Below are 13,562 nucleotides of genomic sequence, written 5' to 3'. Positions count from 1 at the left end.
GAACTGATCCAGTGAGTGCTGTAGATCTAAGGCCAATGGTGCCAAAAGGATTACATCACCTGCAAAAAGCAACAATGTGATCCTTCAGCTACTGACTTGCAAACCCTCCTCACCACGGCTGTGGGCCCCTCTGTACCTCATAACTTCCTCAGGAGTCCTCAGGGACAACATGTCAAGGACTTCTTCTTCAGCCAGACAGCTTCCCTGGCCACTGGTGTCCACTGAGGTGTCAGAAGGTTACCGGCCCTTGAGGCATCTAAGACACTAGGACCACAGGACGCCTTTATTGACAAACTATGGCTAGCACACAAAGCCAATAATAGAATACCACTCTGGTTCAGATCAGGGGAAGCCATTCCTCCCAGTCACACACTTTCTGTTATCTCTATCATTGCCACTGTGCGTGCTGAATTCTCCCAGTAGTACCATCGAGTCCACCAGCGTCAGCCAGGGTCTCCAAGAAGGCTGAATACTATGTTTGGTGCATATGCACAGACAACAGTAAAACTCTTCAAGCATAGGGAGGCAATCCTCTGGTCCACTGAGGTAAACTCCAACACGGCAGTGCTCAGCTCAGGACTTGTGGGTATCTCCACACCCACCTGGTGCCTCATGCCCTTGGCAACTTGGGAGAAGAATAACGTCTAGCCCCCTATCCAGGATAACATATTTTGCGCTCTGAATCACACACAAATCTTTTTACTGCACCATTCTATTGCTTAATTTTTCATGAAATATCCAGTATTTTCATACCTTTCGAAAGCCCTATTTCAGACTTTCATCTCCAGAAAGAGCTTTGTTTTCCCCTATATTGCATGTGGAACAACTTCCTTAATTAGTTTCCCTTTAATAAAGCTCAGCTAGCAATCTAATTACCAAATCTATGTTAATACTGATGTCAGTGATGTGAACTGACCTGAGAAGCAGCACAACTAAAAAACAAAAATGTAATTGTTTTTAGTTGAAATCATAATTGCATAATAATTTGGAACACAGTGTATTTAAAAAGAAAAATACAAAGGCTATGTTTGTATTCTCCAGGAGTTCACCTGTCCACACCAACGCTATTGACCACAGCATTGTTTACTTCTGCCTTCTGGCGGCCTTGGATACCACTTCAGGCTAACAAATAACCCTTGTTTCTTTGGATGTCTGAGCATTTCAATTTCTGCTTCAAAAAAGTTATTTCTTGCAACTCCATATCAAAAAATGTAGGTGGAAAGCATCTGAACTGAGAATATCTATGGGTATGACAGTCAAATTATGACTGTTTTCAACTACCACATTTATCAACACCGTATATCATACACCATATCATATAATGCGATTTACTATAGTATAAAAGTTTAGTGAATCACATATGAAACCTAGTGTGAGATGATTTTTGCGCCTTGATCTACACCTTCCATGTTTGTTTGATTAATGAGGGCCAGTGTGATCATTGACACTAACACATGATGCTGATCATAAACTCTTATTCTCTCTTCGCATACAGGTCTGGATTTGTTTTCTTTAATTCAAGCAGACTCTCAGGTATGCCCACCCGCCTCCAAACACTTTTCAAAGAAGTACCATCTGAATTAGTCATAACCAGAGGGACGTTCACCTGAAGGAAAGCTGTTCCACTGAATGTTTAGTTAAGGCTGGATGATTATATCAAATATAATAATCACGATTACCACAATTTTGATTTCTATGGAAATCCTATTTATTCAACATGATTATTAAATGCTTAGAAAACAAATATTTATTAAACAACCAGACTACAACTCAAAATATAATTTTACAGAACAACAAAAAATAAATTAAAATCAAGTAAAAAAATATTTATGATGAGGCTATACTAAACTTTAAATGGTTAAACTAATTGGTTGTGTTGCCTTTGTGGTACAGAAACAATAGTGCAGTGGTCTTTTGCACACCACTTTCTTCTGTTCTATGTCTGACAACTTGAAACCAAAATATTTCCAGATTACACAAGATGTCTTACTTTTCTTCTCGACCAAAGGCTGCCTTTCTGACATTTTAACTCACTTTAAGAGAACACACAACGCTCCTGAAATTTCTATAACAGAACAGGCGTGGCACAGAACTTGCTGGAAAAAACAGAGGCTTTAAATTTATGGCACAGATATGGCACGCTGTGCAGGACTTAAATGATCTTCCTTAAATTATCTTTTTTTTATGTTTGGGATCAGTTACACTTTAAATCGAAATTTGATTAATACTAGCACTAGTAACCAAATTCAGATTCGGTCCACACTTATCTGTATTAATTTTAAAACAAAATCATCCTCTCGCCAAACACTTGAAAAACCGTATCACACATGACCACACACATATAGCACGTGCCTAATCTGCAGTTGGTTAGTTACAGGAACAGATGCTTAATCTGGAGAAATTTACTATGAGGGACATCCTTGAAGTGCTAAATTTGTGATACGTCTTACCTACACCAAAGTACTCTACTGCCCTAAATACTCCAGCCATTAAATAAGTACAGAAAGCTCATCAAAATTTGTCAGGTATAAAAGGTAAGAGATTGTTCAACAGCATCTTGAATATAATGAGGGATATCTCTGCTTTGATAGGATTCAGGAGCTTGTTTCATCATCAGAACCACTGATTAAAATGGTCTTGACACCGGAGTTTTAGGGATAGCAACCCAGGTGACGTTCCTTGAAAAAATGCAGTGGTTGAGAAGGAACATAGATCTGTATGATTAAGTTAGTGTAGATGGATGCAGACCCATGGGTGTCCTTGTTGTTGTCTCCAAAGGATTTGTCGATCTACACTACTACGCAACCCTGTATTTCTCTCAATAAAGTGAGTCCAGAAGTGTATCTAAAGTGTCTCTGTTTAAGGGGTTTAAAACTTTGGAGTTGTGCAAAGAGTTATTTTAAAACAGAAAGTTAAAAGAAAAATAGAGTTTGAAACTACAATTCAGTACAAAAGAGAGTTTAGAACTAAAACACAAGAAGAGATGAGTCTAGAATGTAAATGTAGATATGAGTTTAAAACTAAAAGTAGAGACAGCGCAGCCTCAGTATAACAAAGGATGACTGCTTGTCGACTGCTGATATAGATGACTGACTCATTTCTTGTGGACACCAAATAGGTAGAAGCTATATAGTCAGAAAGGTCACCTGTTTATAAGGTCACATCTGATGTTCATCCTGATCAGTGTTTTTTTTTTTTTTTTTTTTTTTTTTTTTCTCCTTCCCCCTGCTCAGCATTACCGGCCTCAGATGTTCCTGGACAACCTGACCAGCAGTATGCAGAGTTCAGCTGCAGCCAGCACCAGCTCAGCCCTGGTTTCCTCTAGCAGCCACTACGACACCAGCTCCCATCCCACAAGCTCTGTCCATGAAACCCGGGTCATTACTGGAGGGGGTGGGGGCCCTGGAGTGGGAGAGGATAGTGGTATATCAGACATAATTTCACTGGACTGACTGACTGCATTTCTCTGGATCGGTTTTTTGTGGCTTTTTTTTTTTATCCAGACTGAATGAATATGATGAGTTTTCCATGGAAGCATCCAATTTAGCATGAAACAATGGCCTGTTTCAACAAGCATTTCTCAATGGCAGGATAATGGTTCGATAGCCAAGGATAAATTATTTTGAAGACATAATCCCAGTTGCGTGTGTGGGAAGTTCATCAGTTGTTCACATTTGAGAAATTTTCATGTCGTCAAACCTTAAGTCGCATTACAGCAAAATTTTCGTCTAATCGGTTCCGCGCTTGTTTGACATGTCTGTATTCATTGTTACTTAGGGACGTCATCAATGTCAGAGATGTTGCCTTAATTAGTCTCTTTGTGTGTCATCATACAGTTTCACTGTGACTTGAGTAGCTCCTCAGTGCAGATATTGGGCAAAGGCGTGGTACACAAGTTGCCAGTTCATTGGAAGTATGGAACTCTGAACACTTCATTTGTACAAGTCTGTTTGTTCACTCACCCCACCCCCATGTGGACTGATAATCAGAATGTTGACTTTGTGGGTGTCTTACCACTTTGCTCACAATGGGCATAGATGTTTTTGTCTGTATTAGTGTATCTGCTGGCTTTGCCTTTACATTCACACAATAATTCACATGACCTCTCTCATTCAGATATCACTCAGAACCTTGAAGGGGCTTGTTACAGGGTAGCTTTCCTGTAGGGCCACTGCAAAGCTTGGTTCTTTGTTCCATTTTAATTTAGTCAGAGCAATAATTAACTAATTTGAAATAAAGAAAATGGTAGTTAAGATTGTAGTTAGGCCAACATGCCTCCAAATCACACTCCTTGATACACTTGTCTGCTCAGATATCTGTGAACACACAGCTGAAGTTTGAATGCATTTAGCCCAGCTAATCATAAAGACTGGAGGCAGGAGGAAACAGCAAGCTTGACTGTCCAGAGTTTTAACACTGATGAATATGTTTGAACTAATCAGTTTCCCCCTTCTTTGCCTTTATGCAAAGCTAGGCTAACAAAATCATGACTCCATTTTTTCCTCTCATTGAACAAGAAGTTACTTTATTTTCCAAAGTTGTTCATATAATTTTCTCACAAACAGAATCTTCCTCTTACATCTTTACTTTTTCTAGCTGAATCTATGTTGATGATGATGCTTTCTGTTAGTGTGAGATAGCTATGAAGACCACTGCCATCATTGCTCTTCACCACTCTTTATGTTGCAGTTACAGTGCCATTTGTTAGACATCAGCAGCACAATCTCAGGGACCCACACTTTGCTCTCACAACATTTGTCATTCAAAAATAGGCTAATGTGTTACAAACATCATAGTGATATTTACATGTTCAGGCCCTACATAGACTTGACTCTATTTCCTAAACTGGTTTCATTGTTTTGGGCAGCAGAAAATAAACCTGTACAAAAATAAAACCAAAATATCATGATTAGGAAGTATTGTTGGTGTGTAAGCCAATGTTTGACAAAACCAACACAAGTTCCATCAGTGTCCATGTTTGTAGGTCAGTCACTGCTCAGGCTTGAACTCTCCAGCTACAGGCAGATGTTGCTTGCCATCTTTCTTTTTTTTTTTTTTCAGCTCTTCATAATTTTTAATCCAGGTGTTGGTTCTCTAACTCATGTTTAGAAAAGAGATGTCTGGGAGTTGTGGATGTTTTTTAATATTAAAAGATTTTTTTTTTTAATTCAGTTGAACTCTTGCCTTTAAATTTTTGTCATTCCCTTGAGGTGACGTTTTCCCAGTGTTGGTGTGACACGGGCAACCTTTTACTTTCAGTGACATGATTGATGAAAAATAAGACGTCACATGGAAAGTGTTCTTCAGCGTGTATGATAGCTTCAAAAATCTTAATCACTTAAATAATTCCATTTGTGTTAACTCTTCTTTGTAGTAAATCAATAGTAACCGCAAAGGTTAGTCAAGGGTCATGAAGGCAAAGGATAAGAGGAGAATTTGGAGATCATTTTTAGATTAGAAATGTTCACCTGTCAGTGTGAGGAGACATCAAGTTGGAAGGTAGACCACTGCCTCTATTCTTCCACAAGGGGGCAGTCCAACTGCAGTCAGAGACAGTCCACAATTTAAAACCTTAACAAATCTAAGCGTGTGTTTTGTATTAAACATCTTGCAGCAGTGTAAGTATCTTACACCCGGGGCATTCTGTCAATTGATTACCTTTTGTGTGTGTGATGGTAATAGCTGCACTTTAATTCCTCTTTGCTGCAGCTCAGACTAAGTATATCACTTTGGACTAGAAATAGACCTTAAACATCTGAGTTATTTGATAAAACAATGATCCATCCACACAATGTTTAATATTTCCCATGATGAAGCATTTCAGTCTGATATGACCAACTTCTCTACCCTCACTGTGGCAGCAGTAGCATTAATCTGAAGGCTTTTCCTGTGTGTCGTGTTGATAGAGACTGTTGTCTCAGCTTTATCAGCAGATATTTTCTAGTCTTTCTGCAGCTCCTTCTCTGGCAATTTGATCATTTTTTTCACTGTTTGTGCTTCATGCATCAAGGTGATTTATAAGATAGTTAATTTCTAGTTCTTCCAGGTCCAGGCCCAGGCCCACTGACACTAGATCATCCATTTAGAGTGTGTTGAGCTCAGGTCATAGATGATTTCTACTTACACGTTATAACTTTTATATCATATGCAATTGATGACCAAGGTTGTTGTGAAGAAATCAAAACTTATCTGGCTAAGCTACATTGACTCCAAGTTGTGTCACTTTCATTTTATTGCAAAACAAGAGTATGGAAGATCTTGTCTGGTAACAAAACACAATCTTGAGATAGTACTGTAACATAGTATGTCTGCTCCAACTGTTGCCAAAGCGATATTACTGCAAAAAAATTACTTTGAAGTATCACCTGAACAACCAAAATCCTCGTTTCCTCAGGAAACAAACAAAACCCTGGGAATATCGCTAAATCAGTGGTTGGGTCAAATTCCATTCACTGCCTTGATTTTGTAGATTATATTTTCAGTATTTTCCGTTTCTCTTCCAAGGGAAACTGAAATTAACTGATATGGTTCAGATCAGGTTTTCACATGATAATCAGATTCTTGTCTAAACTAATATTTCTGATTGCTAATCCTGCATGTTGAAGTTAGCCGCCTAAAGAATGGCCATGACTGATGTCGAGGAAAACTAATCGATCTTAAAGGATCAAGCAGAGGTCCAACCTACTAGCTTTGATTGACAGACGAAGTCAATCTGCTGAAAAACGACAAGATGAAATAAAAAGGCCATTGTGGAAAAGGACATTATGAAATAAAAATTGACTTTGTAAAAAACGTTTTTTTTTTTATAAAATCTTGGAAATTGAAATAAAAAGTAAATATTTTAAAAAGTATGATATTGTGAAAATAATCGTCATGTAATATTTAATTATAATAAAAATAATGAGTAGACATTCAAGAATAATGAAACATTTCATAATATTACCTTATTTTACAATTTCATAGCCATATTATATATTTGTCTGTTATCTATCATGTATGTATCAATTTCAAAATGTTTTTTATATTTAACAATGAATCTTTCGGGCTTCCATACATGCATAGTCTGACAATGAAATGATTACTTCCAGATACAGTCAGATATGAGTGAGTCAACCCCAGCTGGCTGCTGCAATGTCAGTCCATCTGGACATTACAACATTTTTTCAGACTTCATTATGTTAGGAGTTGCTTACACGTTTCAGTCCATCTGCTCACAGTTCCTCCCTCCCCATCATTTCAGATTGATGCTTCACCTTATTTTATAGTCGTGCTATTGATTTGCTCTGTGCTTGTCAGTGGTGCATAAAATTAACACTGTGTTAAAGGGGCATGGATTTCTGTCAGCTGTTGACAAGATAACCCATTATTGGACGACAAGCTTCTAATTTGTTTTTGTTTATTCAGAAGTATAAAGTAACTTTCAGACAACCCTAATAATAAGTCTATTACTGGCAAATACTTGCAGTTGCATTGACAGCCACTAATCTCTACTGCTCCTAATTACACCAAGATTCTCAAACTTAATTAACCAATCTTTACCCTGTTTCACTTGCTTAATGCTGCACTGAAACAAACTGCATTAGTTCAACTGTGTGCATGTGCTGACATTTTAGTTTACCACGTGCCACTGTCTAAAGAAAACAAACATCCTTGTTTTTTATGGCTTCATTATGAGCGGTATTCATGATGACATGCCAAATATGTTAGTCCTTCTGGAGAACATTTGTGACACTTTATGTGCTCTTCAAATCAAATCAAATCAGATGTATTTATATAGCTCCAAATAATAAAGTTATATCAAGGCACTTTACATATGGAGCAGACCAAACTCTTTATAAAATTATTTAAAGAGACCCAACAAATCCCCCCATGCGCAAGCACTTGGCAACAGGGCAAGGAAAAACTTCCTTTCAGAAACAGAAACCTTGGGCCAGGTTTGGGGGAATGGCCATCTGCCTCAACCGACTGGGTCCCACTTCTGTGGAATCTCTTGCCTTTTCCTCTCTATTTTATGTTGGTATTCCATATGAGAGCTGAGTGATGTCATGATTTATGATGCCTCCATGTGATAGCCTTCCATCACACTGAGGTGTCATGATAATTGGGTCCTTTACTACAAACAAACATACGGCAACATACAATTTCTACATCACTAAATTGTATTATCACAATTAATCAGATTTTGCTACTGACCTCTTTTGGAAAAATAAATGCTTCTTATCATATCCTACCATTTTAGCATACTCATTTAAACACAACTGTGTTGGGCCAGACCACGAGGTCACCTCCATCCCTTTGTTCTCTGGAGACAAAAGAATCCATCAACAGACTGCATTTCCCTACATCCCTTGCAGTTCACACCTGAAGTGGACGCATCGGAAGATGGCAGGCTCCAGTCTCTGGATGGGAGAGTCATCTAACCCATCTGCAACACAGGGAGCCGAGATAACGGGGCTGTGATGTCACTCCATCCTTAAATATGGCCTGGGAAATTACATCCTCTTTCTGGTATGCTGGCTCAGGAGAAGATTTGCCTTCTCGATCAGCTAAATCACTGATGAAAGTGACCTGTACACGCGTACTTATTCCCCCTGTTGGAGTTTCACCTTGTCTGAACGAGACAAGACCCGACCCGGATCCGTGAGAGTCAACGTTTGCAACCCACTGACCTTTCAGCCATTACCTACAGAAGGAAGAAAGAGTTTCTTCACGGAGATGCGGATAACTTCTACACCCCGTAGTCTACCGGTTAAGTCGGCCATCCTGTGTTTCATCGCTGCCGAGAAACCAGGGCCGTCAGCACATCGCAGCAGAGGACCCGCTGCTGGATCAAACTGATTTACTTGAGGTTGTCTGGACGTTAGATTTGTATGTTTCACGAGTTCAGTGCTCAGTTATTGTTGCGTGTTCTGGTCTCTTTAAATAATTTTATAAAGAGTTTGGTCTAGACCTGCTCTATATGTAAAGTGCATTGCTGTAATGATTTGATGTAATGATACAAATAAATCTGATTTGATTTGATTTGTTTTAACGGACTGCCGGGTCCGCCCTCTGCTGTACTCTGAGGAGATAAATCTGTAAATATGTGTAATTCCATTCGGGATTATTATTACTATTGTGTTTGCGCCACCTTGAGTGAAAAATTATTTGCTTTGTCAGTCTACAAACAGACAGCGGGCTACAGACCATCGTCCGTACGCTCACTCTCTGTAGTCAAGGCAACTGTTGCCCTCCTCTCATGGTCACAGGGCCGAGAGATAGTCTCCTTTCTTCTCGATTTCCCTCTCTCTTACTAATACACGCTATACACACACACATACACGTGACTCGTCACTTGATAAAGACCGGCCATCTTAACACACGGAAACAAACGCACGCATTTACACACACACACTGTGCCCTATAATACCTGTTTTGTCTTTACACCGCTGCTGTCTTTGTGTGTTTTGCTTAGCATTCGTAGTTACTCAGAAAATTAAGAGAACTCTGATAGAAACTATCGTGGTAAGTCCTCAGTACAGATAAAATCATTATAGTGGGTGATTCATGGAGCTCTTACCAGTGGGACATCCTTAGTTCTGCATTTAGGTCATTAGATATACCACAGTTGGCAACCTGCAAGGGCCCATGAACTCTGCGGTTTGCGATGCAAGTTCCTTGCACACTAGGCGCGCCATGCATTTGCTTTGTGAATGTGTCAAGGCGATGGGCTTGAAGTCATTGAGTGACCTCGGGTGTGCAGTTTTTGGCACTGGAACAATGGTTGCTGTTTTCCATGCCTGGGGAACACAACTGGAGTTAAGGAGCAGCTGGAATAGCTCAGAATCATTGTCATTGTAATTTACATTACGAGATTTGAGTGCAACTCCAAAGGTGCTTTTATGAGGTAGACATGAGAAATAAAGAATATATGTACAAGATAAATAATCAAATATGTACAACCAAGTAGAAAGAACAATATAAAATGTGGAAAAAAAATATATATATAAAAAAACAAAGATATAAGTCAGAATTATATTCATAACTGTGGAATGTGTCATCGGCTGATATTGCACAGGAGTATTTCACGAGCTGTTAAAAGTGCAGTAATGGCTCTGGGGAAAGAACTGTCCCTGAGCCTGTTTGTCCGAATTCTGTGAGACCTATACCATCGAAAGGGTAGTAGCTCAAACAGGTGGTTGCTGGGGTGGGAAGTGTCCTTAATGATGCTGGCAGCTCTGCTGAGGTAGCAACAACTGACAATGTCCTTCAGGCTGGGCAGAGAGCAACCAATGATCTTCTGGACCGTGTTGATGCCCCTTTGCAGCGCTCTCCTGGCTGCTGCTGAGCACCCTGCGTACCATGCTGTGATACAGTACGCCAGGATGCTCTCGATGGTGGCTCTGTAGAACATCACCAGCAGCTTCTCCTCTAGATTGTTCTTCCTGAGCACCCTCAGGAAGGGGAGTTGCTGCTGGGCTTTCTTCATCACCACTGTGGTGTTAGCAGTCCAGGAGTGGTTGTAAGACAGCTGCGCTCCCAGGAATCTGATGGAGCTGACCCGTTCCATGCAGTCTCCAGGGATGTACAGCGGGCCTGGGCCAGCCCTGCCCTTCCAGGATCCAGGATCATTTTGTTTGTTTTTGCAGTGTTCAGCGGCAGGTTGTTGGCTGAACACCACGCTGTCAGTCGGTTGACCTCATCTCTGTAGTCAGACTCATCCCCCCTGAGATGAGCCCAACCAAGGTGGTGTCATCTGCAAACTTGATGATGGTGTTTGAGAGATGGATTGGGGAGCAGTCATGTGTGTAGCGAGTGAACAGGAGGGGGCTCAATACACATCCTTGGGGTGAACCGGTGCTGATGATGCCCAGGTGGGACAGTTTCTGGAACAGGATCTCCGGGATGATGTGGTTGAAGGCTGAGCTGAAATCTAAGAAGAACAGAGATCCTCACATACCTCCGCAGGTGCTCCAGGTGGCTCAGCGCACAGGAAAGGCATATTTCAGCTCCCAGTATCTAGTTTAGTGGAGGAGTTTAAATGTACTAAGGTTAGGACAGAGCTCCTGTTATCTGGGAGTAAAGATGTGGTTGTTAGTAAGATGGTTCCAAACCCAGCCAAGGGGAGAAAATGGAATCCAAGAATGGCAGTGCAGGAAGCAGAAGCAACTCTTAGGCATACAGAGATTATGGGTAATGTACAAATAGGCCGGGGAGGCTTGGGGCTTGACCCAGGCAAACTGGTGTGGAGTAGAGCAGGTCCCAAAGAGAAGAGGAAGCTAGTTGTGGACCAGGTTCGCAGATATGAGGAAATGTTGAGGAGTGCAAGGGCAGTGGCTCAGGCTAAGCAGGGACAGTGGTTGAACTGGGAAGGTGTAGAGAAGAAAAAGCTTAGTTGGAAAGGGCTGTGGAGTAAGGAGGAAAGTAGTATTAGATTCCTTATAGGGGCAACATATGATGTATTGCCAACTCCCCAGAACCTAAAACTCTGGGTAAATGAATACCAACTATGTTCGTTTAGTTCAGGAACTGCAACTCTAAAGCACATCTTGTCAGGTTGTAAGGTTAGTCTGTCACAAGGACGGTATACGTGGTGTCATAACCAAGTTTTAAAAAGCTTAGCTGCAGGCATTGAAGATATACTGAGGCACACAAATTTAGGAGGGCCTAAGACAAAGAGAGTTGCAATTCAGTTTGATCAGGAAGGAGGGAAAGTTAGTAAGATAACAAGGAGGCAAGGCAGCTTAGAGGATGCTAGTGACTGGGAGATGCAGGTGGATTTAAGAGGAAAGCTTGTTGTTCCCCAGGAAATAACTTGTACAAAGCTAAGGCCTGATATAATTTTGTGGTCTAGGAGTAGAAAGAAAGTATATTTCATTGAGCTGACTGTGCCATGGGAGGATTTAGTTATCAAAGCGTATGAAAGGAAAAAGCTCAGGTATGCAGGTAAGGATACTGAGCAGCGAGGATGGAAGGTTAGGATTTGTCCAGTGGAAGTAGGATGAAGAGGGTTTGTGGCAAGATCTGCTGTTGCTTTGTTGAGGGAGTTAGGAGTAAGGGGACAGAGTGTAAGGAAAATATTGAAGTAAATGTCAGATGAGGCGGATTTGGATTAGAAGAAGTAATAGTAGTTGGGGACCCAGCAGGGGGAGTTCTTAAGATAGACAGACTGTTGGGAGAAGCAGAGAAAGAAATACAGGAAGAGGAGTGTATTTAAGTGGGGTGTGGCCTGTTTGAGCCTCTTTGAGACCAAGCAGTTAGTCCAGGTGAGTTGGTCTGTATTGGTTTGATGTGACTTGTGCTCTTTCTCTGTTTATAGGACTGTTCAGGTGAGTTTGTTTGCTGAATCTGCTTGTGTAGCTTGTCCCCCACCTCCTGCACCCTCTATACTTTCATGTCCCCCACCCGAACCAGGGTCTGTATCCCCATCCCGCTTTCACTAGTGCAGTTGGTGAGAAGTCAGAGTAGTTGACGGTAGTGCTGTTTGAGATTGTTCTCTTGATGTGAGGAGTGGTGATGGCTGGCATTAGGGGGTGACTCTGGGATGCCAGTGATCACTGTCTAGCCTTCTGGAGGTGTCGTGGGCCTAACTAAATGGAACACAGGTGAAAGGAGGTTCCCACCTGATGACCCCAAAGACATGTTAGCTATCACTGCTCACTGGCCTAGTTAGAGATTATCTTCAGGGCACATAGGGCAGGGGAAAGTTTGTTGTTAGGGAGTTAGACACTGAGTCTGGTCCACTTTTTTGTCGCACAAGTTTCTTGTGTTTATTCTAAATTATGATATTATAGAATGCAGATGTCACTTCTAGTAATTCTTATACCTCTGCAGATGCCATTAGTAATACCTACCAGCAACAACTTTTCTTTATTATAAAGGTTGGCATAATTATGCTTTCCCTTCGTGATACATTTATAATTCTGCAGATTATATGTTACCAAATAGGGTAACACAGCCCCATATTATTTTTTTTATGGAAATATAGGCCTGGACATTAAGAGACAACCCATTGTGCGGGTATTTTTACTTTTAATACTTCAAGTACATATTTACTTTTGCTTAAGTAAGATTGTTAATGCAGTATTTCTACTTTTACTGAAGTATATATTTTGCTGGTTATCTATACTACTTATATTACTTCAGTACTGACCTTTGGTACTTCCTCCACCACTGTTTATATAGTGCCAAATCATAACAAAGTTACATCAAGGCACTTTACACATCGGGCAGGTCGCAACCAAACTCTTTATTATTATAAAGTTGGGTAGAGTAGGGAGAGAATGAGAGCAGGAGTAGGGGATATTCAAAGCAGGTGTAGGCAGGAACATATGATGCTGCTGGGGGAGACAGAGACTTAGGGAGAACATGGTCAGGGGATACAGGGGATGCTTAGAACTGGGAGAAACAGGGTGCTTACCCCAGCAGTCTACTGTAATGCCTACCTTGTATTTGGAAAGTTTTTCACCCTTAAATCACTCACTTTCTATACTGTTATCATCTAAACCAGATGTGATTCTCGGATCAGGGCCTCATTTATAAATGTTGCATACGCACAAAAACTTGCGTACGCCACTTTCCAC

At 40.7% G+C, this 13,562-nt stretch overlaps 1 protein-coding gene across 3 annotated transcripts in view; it reads left to right on the top strand.

The window, feature by feature from the left end:
• pias2 (protein inhibitor of activated STAT, 2) overlaps positions 1 to 5,175 on the top strand; it is a 31,324-nt gene extending 26,149 nt beyond the window's left edge. For all 3 annotated transcript variants that reach the window (XM_029511480.1, XM_029511479.1, XM_029511478.1), the window contains exons 13-14: positions 1,496 to 1,533; positions 3,234 to 5,175. In XM_029511480.1, coding sequence (XP_029367340.1) covers positions 1,496 to 1,533; positions 3,234 to 3,452 — 257 coding nt within the window. In that variant the 3' untranslated portion in view covers positions 3,453 to 5,175. The remainder of the gene's footprint in view (positions 1 to 1,495; positions 1,534 to 3,233) is intronic.
• Positions 5,176 to 13,562: the final 8,387 nt, after the last annotated feature.

Source organism: Echeneis naucrates, chromosome 9 (genome assembly GCF_900963305.1).
Source record: "Echeneis naucrates chromosome 9, fEcheNa1.1, whole genome shotgun sequence".
Classification (NCBI taxonomy): Eukaryota; Metazoa; Chordata; class Actinopteri; order Carangiformes; family Echeneidae; genus Echeneis; species Echeneis naucrates.
This window is presented reverse-complemented; position numbering and strand designations above follow the sequence as displayed.